This window comes from Poeciliopsis prolifica, unplaced genomic scaffold (genome assembly GCF_027474105.1).
Source record: "Poeciliopsis prolifica strain line A6 unplaced genomic scaffold, Auburn_PproV2 SCAFFOLD027, whole genome shotgun sequence".
NCBI lineage: Eukaryota > Metazoa > Chordata > Actinopteri > Cyprinodontiformes > Poeciliidae > Poeciliopsis > Poeciliopsis prolifica.
In genome coordinates this window covers 6,263,896-6,291,343 of record NW_026562402.1, presented here as the reverse complement: position 1 = coordinate 6,291,343, position 27,448 = coordinate 6,263,896, and the positions used below count along the sequence as shown (strand labels likewise).

The following is a 27,448-nucleotide window of genomic DNA, read 5'->3' as shown; positions in this document are numbered from 1 at the left end:
GTTTTGCTTGATTTAGAAGAGGCTTAGCACAAGGAATGTGTCTGTTTTAATCTATGTTCATCACATCTGTGCCAGCCTTGAACTTCAGCAGCCGTCCATGCTGAATGTGCGGCTTCTGAAACTCTTAATAAAGCTTTTTTTTTTTACATTCGTCTTAAGGCTGTTGCTTTTTCCATCGTTCCATTATTGCTATGAAATCCATCTCGGTGTTGCATACTGAAAATTCAAGATGATGATCGTTAAAGCTATCATATTACTTTGTTTTCTTAAAATCAGTGGTGGAGCCAGAGGGGTGGCCGGGGTGGCACTTGCCACCCCCAGCAGACCCCTGGCCACCCCTAGTGCCACCCCACTGGAAATGGTAATTTTAAAATATAATACTTATGAGATCGGCAAAGATTTGCCAGGAAAACTGTAATTTCCGACTGTCCCTGAAGGCAGCCCGATGCCCGACGCTGTTCATTGGTGGGTTAAACTGACATGTGGTTCCTGCTTGATCAAAAACACATCAACGGTTTTAGAGTTACACCATCCAGGAGTTCTGCAGGTATTTACAACATTTTACCGCTCAGCGGTAACCACTGTTACCTTCCTAATGAGAGGCCACACTTGTCATACATTTCTAAAAAGAAAAAAAAAAAAAAGGTTGTGCACCGCTGCGTAGTGCCTCGTTTATTATATTAGCCATGCTAGTGCTGATAGATCGTGTTTTAGACAGATTCTTTTAACATATGTTTTAGTGACATGCTGCCCTCTAATGTTTAACGGAACCCTTAAGATTAATTGATTGAAATCCTGGGTTAAAAATTCTCAATTATTTTGGTATTGCATCCCTAATTATGTATTTAACAAAATTGGTGGTTTAAAACTTGTTCTTCTAGCTGATTTCAATATTCATAAATTGCCAATTAAACTATCAGAGTTCCATAAACAAGTATTACTATACTGGAAAATGCTCTATGTACATAACTATTCGCCACACTCCTCTATCATATGGAATAACAGATTCATATTACATCGCGGTAAATCCTTATTTTACAAGGATTGGATGAAGAAGAATATTTGGTCCATTATACACTTAATGGATGCTAATGGTTGCATGTTAAACTATGAACAACTATGTGAACAATATCAATTCTTTCCCCCAAGAGCTGAATTTACCAAATTAGTTAATGTCTTTCCGAAACAATTTATTAACCAAGTAAAAAATTTGATAACATATAATCCGATGACCCTACAATTACCCAATTTATTTATTAATGGAATCTCATTCACTGACCAAAAGTTTGATAACCACACAATTAGAAACTGTCTAAACAATACTTTGTTCCCTGGGAAAATAAATAGAAATAACATTCTTTGCAAGTTTGATAATAAATTGAGAGGTTAAGATCCCTTTATCTTAAACTCTAAAGCTAAAGAAACACACTTTAAAATTTTAAATGCAATTTACCCTTCAAAAGAATTATTAAAAAATCGATTTAATATTGATGACAATAAGTGCTCCTTTTGTGAACAAGATATTGAAACGATTGACCACATCTTCTATGAATGCAACTAAACCAAAACATTTTGGATTTGCTTAGAAAGATGGATCAGTTCCAAATTCACACTTCCTGAATCCTGCCCCTCAGTTGAATTGCTCGTCCATTTTGTCAGGCGAAACCCACCATGCATGAGTAGGTCGATCAGCTGTGCCGCTAGACGGATGGCCTGTTGAGGTGAGTCTGAGGATTTCAGGCAATCATCCACGTAGAAGTTTCTTTCTACAGTGGAGATGGTATCTGCATTGTACAGATGTGCGTGATCTGATGCACACTTCTTTAATGCAAAACTTGCTGCACTTGGAGACCACACTCCACCAAAAAGGTGGGATGACATCCGGTAAGTAACTACCTCATTATTAGGATTGTGGTCCTTCCACCAGAGGAACCTTAGCACATTTCTGTGTTCTGGAGTTACATGTATCTGATTGAACATGCCCTCAATGTCTGCCATTACAGCGACTGGACCTTGTCGGAAACGGATCAACACGTTTATTAATTTGTTTGTTAGATCTGGGCCCTGATGGACGACATCATTGAGAGATACTCCGTCATACTTTGCTGCGCAGTCAAAAACGACTCGCACCTTTTCAGGCTTGCGAGGATGAGTTACTGCGTGATGTGGGAGGTACCAAACTTTGCCCTCATTGTGATCAGGTGACAAAGCTGGGACTTCTTCTGCATATCCTTTATCAATAGTTGACTACATTGCTTTAACATATACTTGTCTTTCAGGTTTGGGTCCTTTGTTAATCTGCGTTCCAGTAGTTGTAGTCTCTGTGTCGCTAAGTTGATATTGTTAGGCAGTGTCACTGCTTTGTTCTTAAAAGGTATGTCTAAGGTATAATGTGAGCCATCTTTGGTAACTGAGTTTTCCCACAGTTTAATCACCTTGTGGTCATTTATTGACAGATTTTTCTCTGGAGCAGGGTCGTCAATTTTCCAAAACCTTTCCACCTGTGTTTGTAGATTTTGATCTGACTTGAGGAAGTAAGTCTTAACCTTCCTAACTTCTTTGTGATCAATGGGACCATTAATGGCCCAGCCGAGAACTGTTCTGCTAGAGTAAGGGTCATTATCACCTCCTACGCGGTACTCTTCAGCTCTAAGGAGACGAGGAGCATCTTGTCCAATGACAAGGTGCACATCGTTGGACTTGATGCTGGGAATAGGGGTATCTGCTAGGTGATTCCATCTGGCTGCCTCGTCTGGTGTCGCGAGACAGCTAAGTCCAATGTTTAATTTCTTAAGTGTTCTCACACCATTAAGTGTGTAGGTGCTGCCATCGTGCAGAGAGTCAATCTCAAGATTGGCTTCCTCCTACTGTGTCAAGCTCTAACCTTGCAGGCTTGCCTTTGACCTTTAGCTTCTTGGTCAGCTCTTCTGACACTAAACTGGTGTTGGCGCCAGGATCGAGTAATGCATATGTAACAGAATTGATGTTTGTAGCTTTACCCCTAACGACCACAGGAACTATAGGTAAACAAACTTTACCATTTGCAGCTCCAGCAAATCCACATGTGACATTAGGTGATCTGTTAGGTTGCGTTCTTTGGGTAGTTTTAGTGTCATCAGTGCTGTCCTGGCCTGCTGCTGTCTCCTGTCTGTTAGTGTGGTTAGGATGCAGCCATTTGTTGTGTTTCTGTCCACAGCCAGGCACGTTGCACACCCAGTTGCGCGTGCAAATCTCAGCACTGTGCCCAATCATGAAACAGTTTTGACACAGGTTTTTTTTCTTGAACAAACACCAGGCGCTCTGGCACCGTTAGTGATCGGAAGCCTGGGCACTGGTTTAAGAAATGCTGTTCTGAGCATTTAAGACATTTTAAATAAGCTGGCTGCTTGGTGCGTGTAGACTTACTTTCACAGACTGCAGCGGCTTTGACAGTGGTGGGGTAGCTTTGACGATGTTTCTTTGAGACTTTGGTAGGTGACGTAAAGTTGTTTGGTTTCTCATATTTCTTGAAGCCAATTAGCCCACCAAAGACTGGATCGGATCTCTTTTCAGCTTCTGTCTCCACAAAGTTCACGACGTCATTAAGTTTCGGTAGATGTCCTTCCTTTGTGATGTCGTAGTTTTTATTTAGCCACTTGGCCCTGAGATCTGATGGTAGCTTGCTAATTACCTCAAATAATGTGCGGCGGCCGCTGAGCTCTTCCTCACATTTCATGGCAGCAAGCGTGTCTTTACAGCCTCTCAGCAGGTCTGCAAAGTCTCTGAGTTGCATATTGTCTCTTATCTCTTTAAAGTTCAAAACCTTTTCAACCCAAGCTTGAGAAATGGAATGAAGATTTCCAATCTTGATTTTAGTCGGTCTAGTGCTTCTTTGAAACCTGCGTTGGGATCAGAATTGTATAGACAGTGACTAATAGCATCTCGAGCCTTCCCTTTTCTGTACTGGTGCAGACGAGTTAACTTTTCTTCAGCAGAAATGGACTCTTTGTCCACCATAGTGGTGAAAAGCCTCATGAACTTCCAATACTGAAGGGGTTCACCGTCAAACTTGATTAGATCAGTTGGTGGGAGCCTGAGAGTGTCAACTTGCGCTTGATAATGCTGCCTTAACTCTATCAGTTGTGAAATCGAATCATCTGCCATCTGAAATGGCGAGGGTTGTTGTGTAGTAGGAATTTTGCCAATTTTCGGCGTAGAATGGAGATCTGCTGTTAAAGCTTGCATCTTTTGCTGATTGTGTTGCATCTGTGCATCCAGCTCAGCTTTGTGATGTAGTCGCTGAAGTTCCAACTCAAATTCCTCTTTGTTACGTCTAAGCAACAGCTCAAAGTTTTCCTTCACTTTCTTTCTTAGGGCTTGGATTTTCTTTAGTTCTGCTGCTGCGGAATCTTCATCATTTATATCAGCTGGAGGCTCTCTGAACATGGCTTGTGTAGTAACATCCAGCTCATCATCAACATATGAATGCACACTAGCTCTATCTTCTTCTTTTTCTTGCAGCCAGGCTAGAGCTTCGTGACGCACATCGTGAATGTTCATTATAATAAGTCTCTCATAAGCATCAGACTCTTCTCTGTCGATGTCATCAGTGAGCCAAGAATGATAACATTTATGTACCTCCTGAAGATGTGCAAGGGCTAAGTCGAGGCTCTCTAGCACTGACTTCAATTCTTCTGGCTTGTTTTCTCTAATTTTTTCGTTCGCTGACGTCATCATCTTAGTTACGGCTGCTTTAGCTTGTCCTCTCTTCCTCTTTAGCGCAGCAATGTCTATTTCTCCCGCGGATTCTTTAGTTTCAGACATGATGCCACCGTGTTTAACTTTATGTTACAAAGAACATAAGGTAGTCGTTGTTTTTGTTGTTGTTATTTTATTGCCCCGTGCTTTTACACGGACATGCCGGTTAAACTGTAAATAAAAAATAAAACAATACATCAATATTTAGTAACATAACGAGAACTAATCTTCGACAGCTCACAACATTGATGTAACTCACCACGTTGGGCAACACTCATAAACGTCGATTAAATATCCGTTTGTAGTCAATAATACCGTTAGCTGCAGCTAACGGCGATCTCTGTGCCGTTGCTTTTCTGCCGTAAATTTCTTCTCTCACTTAACTGACGCGAAGCAACTACAGCGCCCTCTAACGGAACGGAGAAGGAGTGAATCCAACAATTACGTATCTTTAAACTTTAATTTAGGGGAAATCTGTAACGGTGCTGGGGCAACAGGGGAAACAGATCAGTTCGGTTTCAAAAAAAATTTGAAACGTTGGGCAAATTTGCTTTAACAGAATAGTTAACTTCTTAAATAAAAGTAATTTATAATGGCAATACTTTGAAGTAAATCAATCAGAGGATTTGTGTCCAGTATCAGCCATCCTGGTAGGAGGTAAAAAGTCGGCAAAAAGGAGGCGAGAAAGGGCATGAGAACTTCTTTAGGAACGGCGTCCATAACGATGGCAAATTCCCTATACTCGCTCAGACAGCTATCGTGACGCAGTTTAGAAAATCTGACAGGTAGCACAGATCGTCAGAGCCGGTTGTCATTATGACGCAATAAATGTTGGTGACGTAGAATTTCGAACAGTTTGTTCAGCATTCTGTTAAGCATTTCTCTCATTTGAAACTGAGCGACCGCTTTAGGAAGAACGTTTAAATCGTAAGAAAAATCGATAGTTTTACAGCGAGAATGGAAAGGAATCAGGTTTGTGAGGCTACAATTTCAAAAGAAACAGAAGAACGTTTATTGCAAAAGATTTTATACTTGGAGGAGAAAACTGAAAACTTGAACAGCTTGAGTTTAAGAAAGAGGAGCAAGTACATAGACACAAATTGATCAAAGACAAATTTAATACTGACAGAAAACATACAAATTTGCTTACAACACAACAAAATCGACTCAGACAGACAATTTGGCATCAGAATTTAAACAACACACAATGGACAAATCCACACAGACACAATTGAGACTTCACCCGAACACAAACTTTTAAAAGCAAACACCAGAAGGTCAAAAATTCAATCAAAAATACCATAGCTGAAAAAACATCGCAGTGTGAAACAGCTACATCTGAACGTAAGAGCTGGTGGAATATGTTCTGGATGGGCTGTTATTTGCTGGAAAACACACCCTGCTGGGTGTTGTTCAGGCTGCGATAACAGCAAAAGTGTTTGATTTGGCATACGAGTTCTATATGGAAAGAGAAGTTCCTTTCTAAGGAATAAACTGCTGGTTTCAACAGTGGACTGGGGGAAGGAACTCAGGCAACTAGTGGACTTCCACAGCGTCACGAGGAAGGTAGGTTTCTGGAGACCAGGGGGAAAAAAAGAATATGTTTTTCCAGTAATTAAAGATAATGGAAATATTGTAATAAACAATAAAAGTAAAGCTGAGTTATTAGCTAAAGCATTTGAAAAGATACATAGTACATAGGATTATTTAGCTAAATAAAGAAAAAAGAGGACGTTCATAATGATGTTTAGAGGATTTTATTGAAGTTTTTTTTGATAGAGTTAAATAATACACTGAAGAATTCCAGTAAATCAATTCCTTTACTCCAGTAAATCAACAGCAACATCAATAATATTGACTTTATTGATAGTTTTCTAAAAAGAACAGGTATTATGGGGAGATTATAATAGTTAAACGTCCTCCAATCTGGAAGGTGGCAGTCATGCACCTACAAGTTGTTTGCCAGCCGCCATAATAAAAGGAAAGAAGAAGAAGTGCGAGTTTTGGAAAAGGAAAGAATCCAAGTACTGCGCATGTCAGAAAAGCTTGTTGTCAGCGGTGGTGATGGAGATGAGATGGGAGTGCGATCCTTCATTAATACGGTAATGTTGCTGGTAAGATGTCTCCAAACCCCCAGCAGAAGGTCTTCATACGTCGAGCTGCGCGCTTACGAGTTGTGAATAAAGACAATCCGCACTGTTGGTCTTAATCGCATTTTAGCCGGTAAGTTTTCTGTACGTAATGTCAGACAAGATGACGTTTGCTGTGCTGTTAGATTAAACAATGTTGACACGTTTGAGTCAGCGAAAACGAGTCGTTTCTTGTGTTTAACAATGTTATCTATAGCTAGTCTGTGTTGCCTTCATGAAGAGAAAATTCTGCATGTAAATGTCACGTAAACTGGTTTTGGTATGCACCTGACAAGCTGGAGACTCTCCTGTCAACCCAAAAGTTGTCTCCCTTTTATATTTTCTAATATATTTACACAATTATGAAATTAGTTGAAATGTGTTAAATGTAAAATATAACATTTTATCAGATTATTTGAGCCCAACAGCATTGTTCAACCAGCTCTTACACGTTCAGCTTTACACTGTTTCTTTTGTTTATATTTTGGTAACTCCTTTGAACAACAATAAAAAAATTAAAAAAATCTCTTAGTTTTTATCAGAGGATGCCCAAGAAGACAGAATTCACTACGGTCACCTCTTCAAGTCATGAGGATAATTTTAGTGCCGAGGAGCTGATGGTGCATGCACCCACTGTCAGAGGCTGGAGATCCAGCAGGTAATTTAAACTAGATTAAACTCTTTTCAGAAACGTAGTTAATCTCTGATGCATTTTTCATTTCAGCACTCTAAACCATAAACCTTAGATTTTGATAGTGCAGTATGGGTTCAGAGACCTTGCTCATATTTTCCTCCCTGTGGAATAAAATTGGTCTTGGCCTGCCATATCAATCTACTATTAAAATGATGGTGTATTAAGTTTTATCATTACATATATTTCTTGATGGCAAATAAGAAATGTATTTTGTTGGTCTCTTGAAGAATAAAATCCTTTATGTCTATTATTTAAGATTTAGAACAATTAAAAATAGATTCTGAATTGAGTTGTCCTTACGTATGAAGAATGAAGAAAAACAGTAAACAAAATGAATATTTCTTGGACTCAATCCCATCCTGTTCTGGAAATTATGTTCAAATTTTTCATCAAAACTGCCCAATTTAGCTTTTTAAAATAATTTCAGTAAATCACTCTGCTCATTCTTTATCAGGTAAGACACTGTTGATGTTTTGCTTGATTTAGAAGAGGCTTAGCACAAGGAATGTGTCTGTTTTAATCTATGTTCATCACATCTGTGCCAGCCTTGAACTTCAGCAGCCGTCCATGCTGAATGGACGGCTTCTGAAACTCTTAATAAAGCTTTTTTTTTTTACATTCGTCTTAAGGCTGTTGCTTTTTCCATCGTTCCATTATTGCTATGAAATCCATCTCGGTGTTGCATACTGAAAATTCAAGATGATGATCGTTAAAGCTATCATATTACTTTGTTTTCTTAAAATCAGTGGTGGAGCCAGAGGGGTGGCCGGGGTGGCACTTGCCACCCCCAGCAGACCCCTGGCCACCCCTAGTGCCACCCCACTGGAAATGGTAATTTTAAAATATAATACTTATGAGATCGGCAAAGATTTGCCAGGAAAACTGTAATTTCCGACTGTCCCTGAAGGCAGCCCGATGCCCGACGCTGTTCATTGGTGGGTTAAACTGACATGTGGTTCCTGCTTGATCAAAAACACATCAACGGTTTTAGAGTTACACCATCCAGGAGTTCTGCAGGTATTTACAACATTTTACCGCTCAGCGGTAACCACTGTTACCTTCCTAATGAGAGGCCACACTTGTCATACATTTCTAAAAAGAAAAAAAAAAAAGGTTGCGCACCGCTGCGTAGTGCCTCGTTTATTATATTAGCCATGCTAGTGCTGATAGATCGTGTTTTAGACAGATTCTTTTAACATATGTTTTAGTGACATGCTGCCCTCTAATGTTTAACGGAACCCTTAAGATTAATTGATTGAAATCCTGGGTTAAAAATTCTCAATTATTTTGGTATTGCATCCCTAATTATGTATTTAACAAAATTGGTGGTTTAAAACTTGTTCTTCTAGCTGATTTCAATATTCATAAATTGCCAATTAAACTATCAGAGTTCCATAAACAAGTATTACTATACTGGAAAATGCTCTATGTACATAACTATTCGCCACACTCCTCTATCATATGGAATAACAGATTCATATTACATCGCGGTAAATCCTTATTTTACAAGGATTGGATGAAGAAGAATATTTGGTCCATTATACACTTAATGGATGCTAATGGTTGCATGTTAAACTATGAACAACTATGTGAACAATATCAATTCTTTCCCCCAAGAGCTGAATTTACCAAATTAGTTAGTCTTTCCGAAACAATTTATTAACCAAGTAAAAAATTTGATAACATATAATCCGATGACCCTACAATTACCCAATTTATTTATTAATGGAATCTCATTCACTGACCAAAAGTTTGATAACCACACAATTAGAAACTGTCTAAACAATACTTTGTTCCCTGGGAAAATAAATAGAAATAACATTCTTTGCAAGTTTGATAATAAATCAATTGAGAGGTTAAGATCCCTTTATCTTAAACTCCCTATTCAACCTAAAGCTAAAGAAACACACTTTAAAATTTTAAATGCAATTTACCCTTCAAAAGAATTATTAAAAAATCGATTTAATATTGATGACAATAAGTGCTCCTTTTGTGAACAAGATATTGAAACGATTGACCACATCTTCTATGAATGCAACTAAACCAAAACATTTTGGATTTGCTTAGAAAGATGGATCAGTTCCAAATTCACACTTCCTGAATCCTGTAGAACCTCAGTTGAATTGCTCGTTCATTTTGTCAGGCGAAACCCACCATGCATGAGTAGGTCGATCAGCTGTGCCGCTAGACGGATGGCCTGTTGAGGTGAGTCTGAGGATTTCAGGCAATCATCCACGTAGAAGTTTCTTTCTACAGTGGAGATGGTATCTGCATTGTACAGATGTGCGTGATCTGATGCACACTTCTTTAATGCAAAACTTGCTGCACTTGGAGACCACACTCCACCAAAAAGGTGGGATGACATCCGGTAAGTAACTACCTCATTATTAGGATTGTGGTCCTTCCACCAGAGGAACCTTAGCACATTTCTGTGTTCTGGAGTTACATGTATCTGATTGAACATGCCCTCAATGTCTGCCATTACAGCGACTGGACCTTGTCGGAAACGGATCAACACGTTTATTAATTTGTTTGTTAGATCTGGGCCCTGATGGACGACATCATTGAGAGATACTCCGTCATACTTTGCTGCGCAGTCAAAAACGACTCGCACCTTTTCAGGCTTGCGAGGATGAGTTACTGCGTGATGTGGGAGGTACCAAACTTTGCCCTCATTGTGATCAGGTGACAAAGCTGGGACTTCTTCTGCATATCCTTTATCAATAGTTGACTACATTGCTTTAACATACTTGTCTTTCAGGTTTGGGTCCTTTGTTAATCTGCGTTCCAGTAGTTGTAGTCTCTGTGTCGCTAAGTTGATATTGTTAGGCAGTGTCACTGCTTTGTTCTTAAAAGGTATGTCTAAGGTATAATGTGAGCCATCTTTGGTAACTGAGTTTTCCCACAGTTTAATCACCTTGTGGTCATTTATTGACAGATTTTTCTCTGGAGCAGGGTCGTCAATTTTCCAAAACCTTTCCACCTGTGTTTGTAGATTTTGATCTGACTTGAGGAAGTAAGTCTTAACCTTCCTAACTTCTTTGTGATCAATGGGACCATTAATGGCCCAGCCGAGAACTGTTCTGCTAGAGTAAGGGTCATTATCACCTCCTACGCGGTACTCTTCAGCTCTAAGGAGACGAGGAGCATCTTGTCCAATGACAAGGTGCACATCGTTGGACTTGATGCTGGGAATAGGGGTATCTGCTAGGTGATTCCATCTGGCTGCCTCGTCTGGTGTCGCGAGACAGCTAAGTCCAATGTTTAATTTCTTAAGTGTTCTCACCCATTAAGTGTGTAGGTGCTGCCATCGTGCAGAGAGTCAATCTCAAGATTGGCTTCCTCCTACTGTGTCAAGCTCTAACCTTGCAGGCTTGCCTTTGACCTTTAGCTTCTTGGTCAGCTCTTCTGACACTAAACTGGTGTTGGCGCCAGGATCGAGTAATGCATATGTAACAGAATTGATGTTTGTAGCTTTACCCCTAACGACCACAGGAACTATAGGTAAACAAACTTTACCATTTGCAGCTCCAGCAAATCCACATGTGACATTAGGTGATCTGTTAGGTTGCGTTCTTTGGGTAGTTTTAGTGTCATCAGTGCTGTCCTGGCCTGCTGCTGTCTCCTGTCTGTTAGTGTGGTTAGGATGCAGCCATTTGTTGTGTTTCTGTCCACAGCCAGGCACGTTGCACACCCAGTTGCGCGTGCAAATCTCAGCACTGTGCCCAATCATGAAACAGTTTTGACACAGGTTTTTTTTCTTGAACAAACACCAGGCGCTCTGGCACCGTTAGTGATCGGAAGCCTGGGCACTGGTTTAAGAAATGCTGTTCTGAGCATTTAAGACATTTTAAATAAGCTGGCTGCTTGGTGCGTGTAGACTTACTTTCACAGACTGCAGCGGCTTTGACAGTGGTGGGGTAGCTTTGACGATGTTTCTTTGAGACTTTGGTAGGTGACGTAAAGTTGTTTGGTTTCTCATATTTCTTGAAGCCAATTAGCCCACCAAAGACTGGATCGGATCTCTTTTCAGCTTCTGTCTCCACAAAGTTCACGACGTCATTAAGTTTCGGTAGATGTCCTTCCTTTGTGATGTCGTAGTTTTTATTTAGCCACTTGGCCCTGAGATCTGATGGTAGCTTGCTAATTACCTCAAATAATGTGCGGCGGCCGCTGAGCTCTTCCTCACATTTCATGGCAGCAAGCGTGTCTTTACAGCCTCTCAGCAGGTCTGCAAAGTCTCTGAGTTGCATATTGTCTCTTATCTCTTTAAAGTTCAAAACCTTTTCAACCCAAGCTTGAGAAATGGAATGAAGATTTCCAAATCTTGATTTTAGTCGGTCTAGTGCTTCTTTGAAACCTGCGTTGGGATCAGAATTGTATAGACAGTGACTAATAGCATCTCGAGCCTTCCCTTTTCTGTACTGGTGCAGACGAGTTAACTTTTCTTCAGCAGAAATGGACTCTTTGTCCACCATAGTGGTGAAAAGCCTCATGAACTTCCAATACTGAAGGGGTTCACCGTCAAACTTGATTAGATCAGTTGGTGGGAGCCTGAGAGTGTCAACTTGCGCTTGATAATGCTGCCTTAACTCTATCAGTTGTGAAATCGAATCATCTGCCATCTGAAATGGCGAGGGTTGTTGTGTAGTAGGAATTTTGCCAATTTTCGGCGTAGAATGGAGATCTGCTGTTAAAGCTTGCATCTTTTGCTGATTGTGTTGCATCTGTGCATCCAGCTCAGCTTTGTGATGTAGTCGCTGAAGTTCCAACTCAAATTCCTCTTTGTTACGTCTAAGCAACAGCTCAAAGTTTTCCTTCACTTTCTTTCTTAGGGCTTGGATTTTCTTTAGTTCTGCTGCTGCGGAATCTTCATCATTTATATCAGCTGGAGGCTCTCTGAACATGGCTTGTGTAGTAACATCCAGCTCATCATCAACATATGAATGCACACTAGCTCTATCTTCTTCTTTTTCTTGCAGCCAGGCTAGAGCTTCGTGACGCACATCGTGAATGTTCATTATAATAAGTCTCTCATAAGCATCAGACTCTTCTCTGTCGATGTCATCAGTGAGCCAAGAATGATAACATTTATGTACCTCCTGAAGATGTGCAAGGGCTAAGTCGAGGCTCTCTAGCACTGACTTCAATTCTTCTGGCTTGTTTTCTCTAATTTTTTTCGTTCGCTGACGTCATCATCTTAGTTACGGCTGCTTTAGCTTGTCCTCTCTTCCTCTTTAGCGCAGCAATGTCTATTTCTCCCGCGGATTCTTTAGTTTCAGACATGATGCCACCGTGTTTAACTTTATGTTACAAAGAACATAAGGTAGTCGTTGTTTTTGTTGTTGTTATTTTATTGCCGTGCTTTTACACGGACATGCCGGTTAAACTGTAAATAAAAAATAAAACAATACATCAATATTTAGTAACATAACGAGAACTAATCTTCGACAGCTCACAACATTGATGTAACTCACCACGTTGGCAACACTCATAAACGTCGATTAAATATCCGTTTGTAGTCAATAATACCGTTAGCTGCAGCTAACGGCGATCTCTGTGCCGTTGCTTTTCTGCCGTAAATTTCTTCTCTCACTTAACTGACGCGAAGCAACTACAGCGCCCTCTAACGGAACGGAGAAGGAGTGAATCCAACAATTACGTATCTTTAAACTTTAATTTAGGGGAAATCTGTAACGGTGCTGGGGCAACAGGGGAAACAGATCAGTTCGGTTTCAAAAAAAATTTGAAACGTTGGGCAAATTTGCTTTAACAGAATAGTTAACTTCTTAAATAAAAGTAATTTATAATGGCAATACTTTGAAGTAAATCAATCAGAGGATTTGTGTCCAGTATCAGCCATCCTGGTAGGAGGTAAGAAGTCGGCAAAAAGGAGGCGAGAAAGGGCATGAGAACTTCTTTAGGAACGGCGTCCATAACGATGGCAAATTCCCTATACTCGCTCAGACAGCTATCGTGACGCAGTTTAGAAAATCTGACAGGTAGCACAGATCGTCAGAGCCGGTTGTCATTATGACGCAATAAATGTTGGTGACGTAGAATTTCGAACAGTTTGTTCAGCATTCTGTTAAGCATTTCTCTCATTTGAAACTGAGCGACCGCTTTAGGAAGACACGTTTAAATCGTAAGAAAAATCGATAGTTTTACAGCGAGAATGGAAAGGAATCAGGTTTGTGAGGCTACAATTTCAAAAGAAACAGAAGAACGTTTATTGCAAAAGATTTTATACTTGGAGGAGAAAAACTGAAAACTTGAACAGCTTGAGTTTAAGAAAGAGGAGCAAGTACATAGACACAAATTGATCAAAGACAAATTTAATACTGACAGAAAACATACAAATCTGCTTACAACACAACAAAAATCGACTCAGACAGACAATTTGGCATCAGAATTTAAACAACACACAATGGACAAATCCACACAGACACAAATTGAGACTTCACCCGAAACACAAACTTTTAAAAGCAAACACCAGAAGGTCAAAAATTCAATCAAAAATACCAAAAATGTTGTAATCGAACGTGAGCTATCCAACGGCATAGCTGAAAAAACATCGCAGTGTGAAACAGCTACATCTGAACGTAAGAGCTGGTGGAATATGTGTCTGGATGGGCTGTTATTTGCTGGAAAACACACCCTGCTGGGTGTTGTTCAGGCTGCGATAACAGCAAAGTGTTTGATTTGGCATACGAGTTCTATATGGAAAGAGAAGTTCCTTTCTAAGGAATAAACTGCTGGTTTCAACAGTGGACTGGGGGAAGGAACTCAGGCAACTAGTGGACTTCCACAGCGTCACGAGGAAGGTAGGTTTCTGGAGACCAGGGGGAAAAAAAGAATATGTTTTTCCAGTAATTAAAGATAATGGAAATATTCTAATAAACAATAAAAGTAAAGCTGAGTTATTAGCTAAAGCATTTGAAAAGATACATAGTACATAGGATTATTTAGCTAAATAAAGAAAAAAGAGGACGTTCATAATGATGTTTAAGAGGATTTTATTGAAGTTTTTTTTGATAGAGTTAAATAATACACTGAAGAATTCCAGTAAATCAATTCCTTTACTCCAGTAAATCAACAGCAATCAATAATATTGACTTTATTGATAGTTTTCTAAAAAGAACAGGTATTATGGGGAGATTATAATAGTTAAACGTCCTCCAATCTGGAAGGTGGCAGTCATGCACCTACAAGTTGTTTGCCAGCCGCCATAATAAAAGGAAAGAAGAAGAAGTGCGAGTTTTGGAAAAGGGAAGAAGAATCCAAGTACTGCGCATGTCAGAAAAGCTTGTTGTCAGCGGTGGTGATGGAGATGAGATGGGAGTGCGATCCTTCATTAATACGGTAATGTTGCTGGTAAGATGTCTCCAAACCCCCAGCAGAAGGTCTTCATACGTCGAGCTGCGCGCTTACAACGAGTTGTGAATAAAGACTCGCCACTGTTGGTCTTAATCGCATTTTAGCCGGTAAGTTTTCTGTACGTAATGTCAGACAAGATGACGTTTGCTGTGCTGTTAGATTAAACAATGTTGACACATTTGAGTCAGCGAAAACGAGTCGTTTCTTGTGTTTAACAATGTTATCTATAGCTAGTCTGTTGCCTTCATGAAGAGAAAATTCTGCATGTAAATGTCACGTAAACTGGTTTTGGTATGCTCCTGACAAGCTGGAGACTCTCCTGTCAACCCAAAAGTTGTCTCCCTTTTATATTTTCTAATATATTTACACAATTATGAAATTAGTTGAAATGTGTTAAATGTAAAAATATAACATTTTATCAGATTATTTGAGCCCAACAGCATTGTTCAACCAGCTCTTACACGTTCAGCTTTACACTGTTTCTTTTGTTTATATTTTGGTAACTCCTTTGAACAACAATAAAAAAATTAAAAAAATCTCTTAGTTTTTATCAGAGGAATGCCCAAGAAGACAGAATTCACTACGGTCACCTCTTCAAGTCATGAGGATAATTTTAGTGCCGAGGAGCTGATGGTGCATGCACCCACTGTCAGAGGCTGGAGATCCAGCAGGTAATTTAAACTAGATTAAACTCTTTTCAGAAACGTAGTTAATCTCTGATGCATTTTTCATTTCAGCACTCTAAACCATAAACCTTAGATTTTGATAGTGCAGTATGGGTTCAGAGACCTTGCTCATATTTTCCTCCCTGTGGAATAAAATTGGTCTTGGCCTGCCATATCAATCTACTATTAAAATGATGGTGTATTAAGTTTTATCATTACATATTTCTTGATGGCAAATAAGAAATGTATTTTGTTGGTCTCTTGAAGAATAAAATCCTTTATGTCTATTATTTAAGATTTAGAACAATTAAAATAGATTCTGAATTGAGTTGTCCCTTACGTATGAAGAATGAAGAAAAACAGTAAACAAAATGAATATTTCTTGGACTCAATCCCATCCTGTTCTGGAAATTATGTTCAAATTTTTCATCAAAACTGCCCAATTTAGCTTTTTAAATAATTTCAGTAAATCACTCTGCTCATTCTTTATCAGGTAAGACACTGTTGATGTTTTGCTTGATTTAGAAGAGGCTTAGCACAAGGAATGTGTCTGTTTTAATCTATGTTCATCACATCTGTGCCAGCCTTGAACTTCAGCAGCCGTCCATGCTGAATGGACGGCTTCTGAAACTCTTAATAAAGCTTTTTTTTTTTTTACATTCGTCTTAAGGCTGTTGCTTTTTCCATCGTTCCATTATTGCTATGAAATCCATCTCGGTGTTGCATACTGAAAATTCAAGATGATGATCGTTAAAGCTATCATATTACTTTGTTTTCTTAAAATCAGTGGTGGAGCCAGAGGGGTGGCCGGGGTGGCACTTGCCACCCCCAGCAGACCCCTGGCCACCCCTAGTGCCACCCCACTGGAAATGGTAATTTTAAAATATAATACTTATGAGATCGGCAAAGATTTGCCAGGAAAACTGTAATTTCCGACTGTCCCTGAAGGCAGCCCGATGCCCGACGCTGTTCATTGGTGGGTTAAACTGACATGTGGTTCCTGCTTGATCAAAAACACATCAACGGTTTTAGAGTTACACCATCCAGGAGTTCTGCAGGTATTTACAACATTTTACCGCTCAGCGGTAACCACTGTTACCTTCCTAATGAGAGGCGACACTTGTCATACATTTCTAAAAAGAAAAAAAAAAAGGTTGTGCACCGCTGCATAGTGCCTCATTTATTATATTAGCCATGCTAGTGCTGATAGATCGTGTTTTAGACAGATTCTTTTAACATATGTTTTAGTGACATGCTGCCCTCTAATGTTTAACGGAACCCTTAAGATTAATTGATTGAAATCCTGGGTTAAAAATTCTCAATTATTTTGGTATTGCATCCCTAATTATGTATTTAACAAAATTGGTGGTTTAAAACTTGTTCTTCTAGCTGATTTCAATATTCATAAATTGCCAATTAAACTATCAGAGTTCCATAAACAAGTATTACTATACTGGAAAATGCTCTATGTACATAACTATTCGCCACACTCCTCTATCATATGGAATAACAGATTCATATTACATCGCGGTAAATCCTTATTTTACAAGGATTGGATGAAGAAGAATATTTGGTCCATTATACACTTAATGGATGCTAATGGTTGCATGTTAAACTATGAACAACTATGTGAACAATATCAATTCTTTCCCCCAAGAGCTGAATTTACCAAATTAGTTAATGCCTTTCCGAAACAATTTATTAACCAAGTAAAAAAGTTGATAACATATAATCCGACGACCCCACGATTACCCAATTTATTTATTAATGGAATCTCATTCACTGACCAAAAGTTTGATAACCACACAATTAGAAACTGTCTAAACAATACTTGTTCCCTGGGAAAATAAATAGAAATAACATTCTTTGCAAGTTTGATAATAAATCAATTGAGAGGTTAAGATCCCTTTATCTTAAACTCCCTATTCAACCTAAAGCTAAAGAAACACACTTTAAAATTTAAATGCAATTTACCCTTCAAAAGAATTATTAAAAATCGATTTAATATTGATGACAATAAGTGCTCCTTTTGTGAACAAGATATTGAAACGATTGACCACATCTTCTATGAATGCAACTAAACCAAAACATTTTGGATTTGCTTAGAAAGATGGATCAGTTCCAAATTCACACTTCCTGAATCCTGTAGAACCTCAGTTGAATTGCTCGTTCATTTTGTCAGGCGAAACCCACCATGCATGAGTAGGTCGATCAGCTGTGCCGCTAGACGGATGGCCTGTTGAGGTGAGTCTGAGGATTTCAGGCAATCATCCACGTAGAAGTTTCTTTCTACAGTGGAGATGGTATCTGCATTGTACAGATGTGCGTGATCTGATGCACACTTCTTTAATGCAAAACTTGCTGCACTTGGAGACCACACTCCACCAAAAGGTGGGATGATCCGGTAAGTAACTACCTCATTATTAGGATTGTGGTCCTTCCACCAGAGGAACCTTAGCACATTTCTGTGTTCTGGAGTTACATGTATCTGATTGAACATGCCCTCAATGTCTGCCATTACAGCGACTGGACCTTGTCGGAAACGGATCAACACGTTTATTAATTTGTTTGTTAGATCTGGGCCCTGATGGACGACATCATTGAGAGATACTCCGTCATACTTTGCTGCGCAGTCAAAAACGACTCACACCTTTTCAGGCTTGCGAGGATGAGTTACTGCGTGATGTGGGAGGTACCAAACTTTGCCCTCATTGTGATCAGGTGACAAAGCTGGGACTTCTTCTGCATATCCTTTATCAATAGTTGACTACATTGCTTTAACATACTTGTCTTTCAGGTTTGGGTCCTTTGTTAATCTGCGTTCCAGTAGTTGTAGTCTCTGTGTCGCTAAGTTGATATTGTTAGGCAGTGTCACTGCTTTGTTCTTAAAAGGTATGTCTAAGGTATAATGTGAGCCATCTTTGGTAACTGAGTTTTCCCACAGTTTAATCACCTTGTGGTCATTTATTGACAGATTTTTCTCTGGAGCAGGGTCGTCAATTTTCCAAAACCTTTCCACCTGTGTTTGTAGATTTTGATCTGACTTGAGGAAGTAAGTCTTAACCTTCCTAACTTCTTTGTGATCAATGGGACCATTAATGGCCCAGCCGAGAACTGTTCTGCTAGTAAGGGTCATTATCACCTCCTACGCGGTACTCTTCAGCTCTAAGGAGACGAGGAGCATCTTGTCCAATGACAAGGTGCACATCGTTGGACTTGATGCTGGGAATAGGGATATCTGCTAGGTGATTCCATCTGGCTGCCTCGTCTGGTGTCGCGAGACAGCTAAGTCCAATGTTTAATTTCTTAAGTGTTCTCACCATTAAGTGTGTAGGTGCTGCCATCGTGCAGAGAGTCAATCTCAAGATTGGCTTCCTCCTACTGTGTCAAGCTCTAACCTTGCAGGCTTGCCTTTGACCTTTAGCTTCTTGGTCAGCTCTTCTGACACTAAACTGGTGTTGGCGCCAGGATCGAGTAATGCATATGTAACAGAATTGATGTTTGTAGCTTTACCCCTAACGACCACAGGAACTATAGGTAAACAAACTTTACCATTTGCAGCTCCAGCAAATCCACATGTGACATTAGGTGATCTGTTAGGTTGCGTTCTTTGGGTAGTTTTAGTGTCATCAGTGCTGTCCTGGCCTGCTGCTGTCTCCTGTCTGTTAGTGTGGTTAGGATGCAGCATTTTGTTGTTTTCTGTCCACAGCCAGGCACGTTGCACACCCAGTTGCGCGTGCAAATCTCAGCACTGTGCCCAATCATGAAACAGTTTTGACACAGGTTTTTTTTCTTGAACAAACACCAGGCGCTCTGGCACCGTTAGTGATCGGAAGCCTGGGCACTGGTTTAAGAAATGCTGTTCTGAGCATTTAAGACATTTTAAATAAGCTGGCTGCTTGGTGCGTGTAGACTTACTTTCACAGACTGCAGCGGCTTTGACAGTGGTGGGGTAGCTTTGACGATGTTTCTTTGAGACTTTGGTAGGTGACGTAAAGTTGTTTGGTTTCTCATATTTCTTGAAGCCAATTAGCCCACCAAAGACTGGATCGGATCTCTTTTCAGCTTCTGTCTCCACAAAGTTCACGACGTCATTAAGTTTCGGTAGATGTCCTTCCTTTGTGATGTCGTAGTTTTTTATTTAGCCACTTGGCCCTGAGATCTGATGGTAGCTTGCTAATTACCTCAAATAATGTGCGGCGGGCCGCTGAGCTCTTCCTCACATTTCATGGCAGCAAGCGTGTCTTTACAGCCTCTCAGCAGGTCTGCAAAGTCTCTGAGTTGCATATTGTCTCTTATCTCTTTAAAGTTCAAAACCTTTTCAACCCAAGCTTGAGAAATGGAATGAAGATTTCCAAATCTTGATTTTAGTCGGTCTAGTGCTTCTTTGAAACCTGCGTTGGATCAGAATTGTATAGACAGTGACTAATAGCATCTCGAGCCTTCCCTTTTCTGTACTGGTGCAGACGAGTTAACTTTTCTTCAGCAGAAATGGACTCTTTGTCCACCATAGTGGTGAAAAGCCTCATGAACTTCCAATACTGAAGGGGTTCACCGTCAAACTTGATTAGATCAGTTGGTGGGCCTGAGAGTGTCAACTTGCGCTTGATAATGCTGCCTTAACTCTATCAGTTGTGAAATCGAATCATCTGCCATCTGAAATGGCGAGGGTTGTTGTGTAGTAGGAATTTTGCCAATTTTCGGCGTAGAATGGAGATCTGCTGTTAAAGCTTGCATCTTTTGCTGATTGTGTTGCATCTGTGCATCCAGCTCAGCTTTGTGATGTAGTCGCTGAAGTTCCAACTCAAATTCCTCTTTGTTACGTCTAAGCAACAGCTCAAAGTTTTCCTTCACTTTCTTTCTTAGGGCTTGGATTTTCTTTAGTTCTGCTGCTGCGGAATCTTCATCATTTATATCAGCTGGAGGCTCTCTGAACATGGCTTGTGTAGTAACATCCAGCTCATCATCAACATATGAATGCACACTAGCTCTATCTTCTTCTTTTTCTTGCAGCCAGGCTAGAGCTTCGTGACGCACATCGTGAATGTTCATTATAATAAGTCTCTCATAAGCATCAGACTCTTCTCTGTCGATGTCATCAGTGAGCCAAGAATGATAACATTTATGTACCTCCTGAAGATGTGCAAGGGCTAAGTCGAGGCTCTCTAGCACTGACTTCAATTCTTCTGGCTTGTTTTCTCTAATTTTTTCGTTCGCTGACGTCATCATCTTAGTTACGGCTGCTTTAGCTTGTCCTCTCTTCCTCTTTAGCGCAGCAATGTCTATTTCTCCCGCGGATTCTTTAGTTTCAGACATGATGCCACCGTGTTTAACTTTATGTTACAAAGAACATAAGGTAGTCGTTGTTTTTGTTGTTATTTTATTGCCCCGTGCTTTTACACGGACATGCCGGTTAAACTGTAAATAAAAAATAAAACAATACATCAATATTTAGTAACATAACGAGAACTAATCTTCGACAGCTCACAACATTGATGTAACTCACCACGTTGGGCAACACTCATAAACGTCGATTAAATATCCGTTTGTAGTCAATAATACCGTTAGCTGCAGCTAACGGCGATCTCTGTGCCGTTGCTTTTCTGCCGTAAATTTCTTCTCTCACTTAACTGACGCGAAGCAACTACAGCGCCCTCTAACGGAACGGAGAAGGAGTGAATCCAACAATTACGTATCTTTAAACTTTAATTTAGGGGAAATCTGTAACGGTGCTGGGGCAACAGGGGAAACAGATCAGTTCGGTTTCAAAAAAAATTTGAAACGTTGGGCAAATTTGCTTTAACAGAATAGTTAACTTCTTAAATAAAAGTAATTTATAATGGCAATACTTTGAAGTAAATCAATCAGAGGATTTGTGTCCAGTATCAGCCATCCTGGTAGGAGGTAAGAAGTCGGCAAAAAGGAGGCGAGAAAGGGCATGAGAACTTCTTTAGGAACGGCGTCCATAACGATGGCAAATTCCCTATACTCGCTCAGACAGCTATCGTGACGCAGTTTAGAAAATCTGACAGGTAGCACAGATCGTCAGAGCCGGTTGTCATTATGACGCAATAAATGTTGGTGACGTAGAATTTCGAACAGTTTGTTCAGCATTCTGTTAAGCATTTCTCTCATTTGAAACTGAGCGACCGCTTTAGGAAGACACGTTTAAATCGTAAGAAAAATCGATAGTTTTACAGCGAGAATGGAAAGGAATCAGGTTTGTGAGGCTACAATTTCAAAAGAAACAGAAGAACGTTTATTGCAAAAGATTTTATACTTGGAGGAGAAAAACTGAAAACTTGAACAGCTTGAGTTTAAGAAAGAGGAGCAAGTACATAGACACAAATTGATCAAAGACAAATTTAATACTGACAGAAAACATACAAATCTGCTTACAACACAACAAAAATCGACTCAGACAGACAATTTGGCATCAGAATTTAAACAACACACAATGGACAAATCCACACAGACACAAATTGAGACTTCACCCGAAACACAAACTTTTAAAAGCAAACACCAGAAGGTCAAAAATTCAATCAAAAATACCATAGCTGAAAAAACATCGCAGTGTGAAACAGCTACATCTGAACGTAAGAGCTGGTGGAATATGTGTCTGGATGGGCTGTTATTTGCTGGAAAACACACCCTGCTGGGTGTTGTTCAGGCTGCGATAACAGCAAAAGTGTTTGATTTGGCATACGAGTTCTATATGGAAAGAGAAGTTCCTTTCTAAGGAATAAACTGCTGGTTTCAACAGTGGACTGGGGGAAGGAACTCAGGCAACTAGTGGACTTCCACAGCGTCACGAGGAAGGTAGGTTTCTGGAGACCAGGGGGAAAAAAAGAATATGTTTTTCCAGTAATTAAAGATAATGGAAATATTCTAATAAACAATAAAAGTAAAGCTGAGTTATTAGCTAAAGCATTTGAAAAGATACATAGTACATAGGATTATTTAGCTAAATAAAGAAAAAAGAGGACGTTCATAATGATGTTTAAGAGGATTTTATTGAAGTTTTTTTTGATAGAGTTAAATAATACACTGAAGAATTCCAGTAAATCAATTCCTTTACTCCAGTAAATCAACAGCAACATCAATAATATTGACTTTATTGATAGTTTTCTAAAAAGAACAGGTATTATGGGGAGATTATAATAGTTAAACGTCCTCCAATCTGGAAGGTGGCAGTCATGCACCTACAAGTTGTTTGTCAGCCGCCATAATAAAAGGAAAGAAGAAGAAGTGCGAGTTTTGGAAAAGGGAAGAAGAATCCAAGTACTGCGCATGTCAGAAAAGCTTGTTGTCAGCGGTGGTGATGGAGATGAGATGGGAGTGCGATCCTTCATTAATACGGTAATGTTGCTGGTAAGATGTCTCCAAACCCCCAGCAGAAGGTCTTCATACGTCGAGCTGCGCGCTTACAACGAGTTGTGAATAAAGACTCGCCACTGTTGGTCTTAATCGCATTTTAGCCGGTAAGTTTTCTGTACGTAATGTCAGACAAGATGACGTTTGCTGTGCTGTTAGATTAAACAATGTTGACACGTTTGAGTCAGCGAAAACGAGTCGTTTCTTGTGTTTAACAATGTTATCTATAGCTAGTCTGTGTTGCCTTCATGAAGAGAAAATTCTGCATGTAAATGTCACGTAAACTGGTTTTGGTATGCACCTGACAAGCTGGAGACTCTCCTGTCAACCCAAAAGTTGTCTCCCTTTTATATTTTCTAATATATTTACACAATTATGAAATTAGTTGAAATGTGTTAAATGTAAAAATATAACATTTTATCAGATTATTTGAGCCCAACAGCATTGTTCAACCAGCTCTTACACGTTCAGCTTTACACTGTTTCTTTTGTTTATATTTTGGTAACTCCTGTGAACAACAATTAAAAAAAATAATTTCTTAGTTTTTATCAGAGGAATGCCCAAGAAGACAGAATTCACTACGGTCACCTCTTCAAGTCATGAGGATAATTTTAGTGCCGAGGAGCTGATGGTGCATGCACCCACTGTCAGAGGCTGGAGATCCAGCAGGTAATTTAAACTAGATTAAACTCTTTTCAGAAACGTAGTTAATCTCTGATGCATTTTTCATTTCAGCACTCTAAACCATAAACCTTAGATTTTGATAGTGCAGTATGGGTTCAGAGACCTTGCTCATATTTTCCTCCCTGTGGAATAAAATTGGTCTTGGCCTGCCATATCTATCTACTTTTAAAATGATGGCGTATTAAGTTTTATCATTACATATATTTCTTGATGCAAATAAGAAATGTATTTTGTTGGTCTCTTGATGAATAAAATCCTTTATGTCTATTATTTAAGATTTAGAACAATTAAAAATAGATTCTGAATTGAGTTGTCCCTTACGTATGAAGAGTGAAGAAAAACTGTAAACAAAATGAATATTTCTTGGACTCTTAATCCCATCCTGTTCTGGAAATTATGTTCAAATTTTTCATCAAAACTGCCCAATTTAGCTTTTTAAAATAATTTCAGTAAATCACTCTGCTCATTCTTTATCTTGTGTCTGTTTTAATCTATGTTCATCACATCTGTGCCAGCCTTGAACTTCAGCAGCCGTTCATGCTGAATGGACGGCTTCTGAAACTCTTAATGAAGCTTTTTTTTTTTACATTCGTCTTAAGGCTGTTGCTTTTTCCATCGTACCATTATTGGTATGAAATCTATCTCGGTGTTACATACTGAAAATTCAAGATGATGATCATTAAAGCTATCATATTACTTTGTTTTCTTAAAAATATGTTGACATATAGTTTCATTATTTACATAGTAGCATGTTGTTTTCTCAGATTATGCTTGAATCCACCTTTTCAACTGAGCCTAATATTTATATGTATCAAAATTTCTACAGGCTATGTTCGTATCCTCAGCACCTCACCCTCCAACTGGCGGAGAGATGTAGAATAAGAAAGTTGCAGTTGCTGGCTCACCAGTACATGATCCCAGCCAAGGTTGAATTTCATGTTGGTGACTGCGTGCCTGAAGCCAGCCCTCCAGGCTTCTCTGGACAGTTTCACAGACTTGGGTAAGACCGCAGACTTTACCGGGCTTAACTCTGACAAGTTTATTGATCATGCACAGTTTTTACACAATTTGGAAGATTCCTCAATTTTCCAAACCTTCTTTTATCATTCAGACCATTTTCATGTTGAAATGCCACAAATAAAATAAACACACTAAAACTGGTGATTTTTGGAATTTCTACCAACAAAATAAAAGGCACTAATGTCCATAAACTATCCTTTGAAGAATCTGCATTCATCACAGGTCACTTGTTTGGCAAATAAGTGTTAAATATTGTGCAATCGCTCTGATCTAATTTAGTCCAGATACAAAGAAACCTGTGAAATGGCTTTATCCCCACTCTGAAAATCAAGAGCCAGTTTCAGCACTGCATGGTTTCAGGGTTTACAGAAACAATTCCAGCAGTTCAACATGAATCATTTCTACCCAAAGTGTAATAAAAACTACATAAAATTAAGTTATGTCACACAGTTTATTATATAAAAACTGTGTGACCATTTAATCACAGTAAATGTGGATACTCACAGATGATGCACATCAGCATTACATGATGGTTACTCACTGGGATTGATAATGGATTTATTTATTGAATGCATGAGAACAAATTGATGAATTGACATTTGCATTCTCCAGCGCCTGTTCAAAGTATGATCTGAAATAGCAAAGTTGCGCTTTTTCAACAGGTATGTGTCTTTATCGGATAACGAGAAGACCGGCTTCAAAGCGCGGGAGCTGAAGTCGGTCCACGTTGACGCCGTCGGGACATATCTGAGAATAACCCTCCACAGGAACCATGCAAACCGTTACAATCGCTACAATCAGGTAATCTGTTGGGGCATTTCTCCCAGATCAGAAACAAAGCTACTGCGGTTGCTTCGGGTTGGTTTTCATTTGGTTCTCTGCTAGAGATAAAAATGTTTTTGCACATTTCCTTTTTTTAAAAAAATGACTTATTTACTGATCTTAACTGAGGCCTGCAGTATTTAAGATTTAGATTTTTTTTTAAACCTCAGTGATGAGTCAATGGAGTCATTTTGGGAGATGGAGTGATCCTGGGAGGATTCACTAGTTTTTTTTATGTTTCATCCCTTTGTGGAGAATGGTTCAATGTGTTTCATTTCAGGCCAAAATTTCCCAAAAAGGAATTTTTAATTCTTCTCAAACTAATGTCAGTAAATTTGACTTCTTCAGGTTGCGCTGGTTGCCATTAACGTTCTGGGAGATCCTTTGGATAGTATCACACATCCCACAGGGGTAAGTGAACAGTTTCTCTCTCTCTCTTCGCTGCATTTACATTTGCACAGCAGTAGGGGGGGATGTTGAGCTGACTTTGGACTCTTACCGTTGACTGGTTGTGCAGATTAAATAGATTTTTTCTTTTTATGCAACCACAGACCATACCTGAGACACATTTAAAATTTTAATTCTGCAATGTTAAGAAATCTTTCTTTTATACTTTATTGCATAACATTAACATAATGTTGGTCAGGTTAGCATTTTTCTTTTTTTAACTTAACAGCAGAAGCCATTAAGTTTGAGATATTCCTTTTTTGCTGAAGTAATGGCAGGTAATTGACAGAATACTGCAGGATGTTGGTGAAGGGGACTCACAAAATCAAGACTCGCACAACATATTCATATGAGTTATTAATTTAACATTTTGGCTCAATATTCAAAGTATTTATTGTCACATTGGTATAGGCATATATATTTAGTCAAGTCTCTGGGCCAACTAAACTCCATAAGTGCCCAAACTTATTTGTACAAGTGTTTATGTATGTCATCCATGTAGTAATGAGACACAAAGAGAGGGCACTATGTAATCAAACAGGAGACCTTCAGTTGGTGAGTGTAATCAGATAGTCCTGCAGATGGACGGCTCCTGGAGGAGCGAGACTGCCTTAAAACACACACGCGCACGTACATGCAATAACACACAGAAACGCAAGGAAAGCGTGGACTCCCCTTGCACAGATTCCAGTGAACAAGCCGTGCATTGTTGCTTCTCTAATCCGACTGAGCACCTTCATCACAGCAATGTTCTTGCCTGTTGGCCACAGCTGGTTCTCCTGGATCTGGTTTATGTTTGTTCTGGATGTTGAAACTGTGATGAAGATATGTAAAACAATGATTATTTATTTCTTGGTTAAACTAAATTTGATTAAGAGCATCTCATCTCTACCTTGTCTCATGTCAGCACTCCTTCTTTAAGAGTGTGTTAAAGCATCATTATTTACAAAATAATGCAAAGTTGGCACTGAGAGCAACTTTGCATTTAAAATGTTATTATTTACCAAATGACATTTCATTACAGTCTTTTTCTTTATGTTCCTTCACACAAAATAGTGGCCTTCAAAAACATGAAGTCCTACTCATAACTGTGCAGTGGAAGCAACAAATGCATTGTTTTCAAAATGTATTAAAAATGCATGTAAAGCAAGAAAGTGTCCCACTGCGTCAGTACTTTGTAAAATGTTTTTTGAAGTAGTTAGAGCATTTGAGTATGCATTGGGAATCAGATTTTCTCACATAGAGATTTATAATTTTCCCATTCAATATGCTCAGTCTGACTGCAACATCATGGTGTAACACGATCGCCAATTTTCAAGTAATTCAACAAATTTTCAATAGCATTTAGGACTGAACTTTAATACATAAATACACCTTATGTATTAAACCCTGACTTTGACACTCAGGGTTTGATCTTAACACTTTGTTGGATTAAATTATGGCTCTTTATAACAGGAAAAACAAACTTTAGCCCTGCACAATACAGAAATAAGTGTGCA

The 27,448-nt window shown here is 39.2% G+C and overlaps 1 protein-coding gene across 5 annotated transcripts in view; it reads left to right on the top strand.

The window, feature by feature from the left end:
- Window positions 1-14,699: 14,699 nt before the first annotated feature.
- Window positions 14,700-27,448, top strand: part of cep104 (centrosomal protein 104) — a 43,106-nt gene continuing 30,357 nt past the window's right edge. For 2 of the 5 annotated variants that reach the window (XM_055048669.1, XM_055048674.1), the window contains exons 1-4: window positions 20,197-23,645; window positions 24,487-24,660; window positions 25,343-25,481; window positions 25,851-25,913. In XM_055048669.1, the coding sequence (XP_054904644.1) occupies window positions 23,533-23,645; window positions 24,487-24,660; window positions 25,343-25,481; window positions 25,851-25,913 (489 nt within the window). In that variant the 5' untranslated portion in view covers window positions 20,197-23,532. Of the gene's footprint in view, window positions 15,045-20,196; window positions 23,646-24,486; window positions 24,661-25,342; window positions 25,482-25,850; window positions 25,914-27,448 lie in introns of those variants that run through there. The other 3 variants (XM_055048672.1, XM_055048671.1, XM_055048670.1) reach the window with 3 other exon arrangements.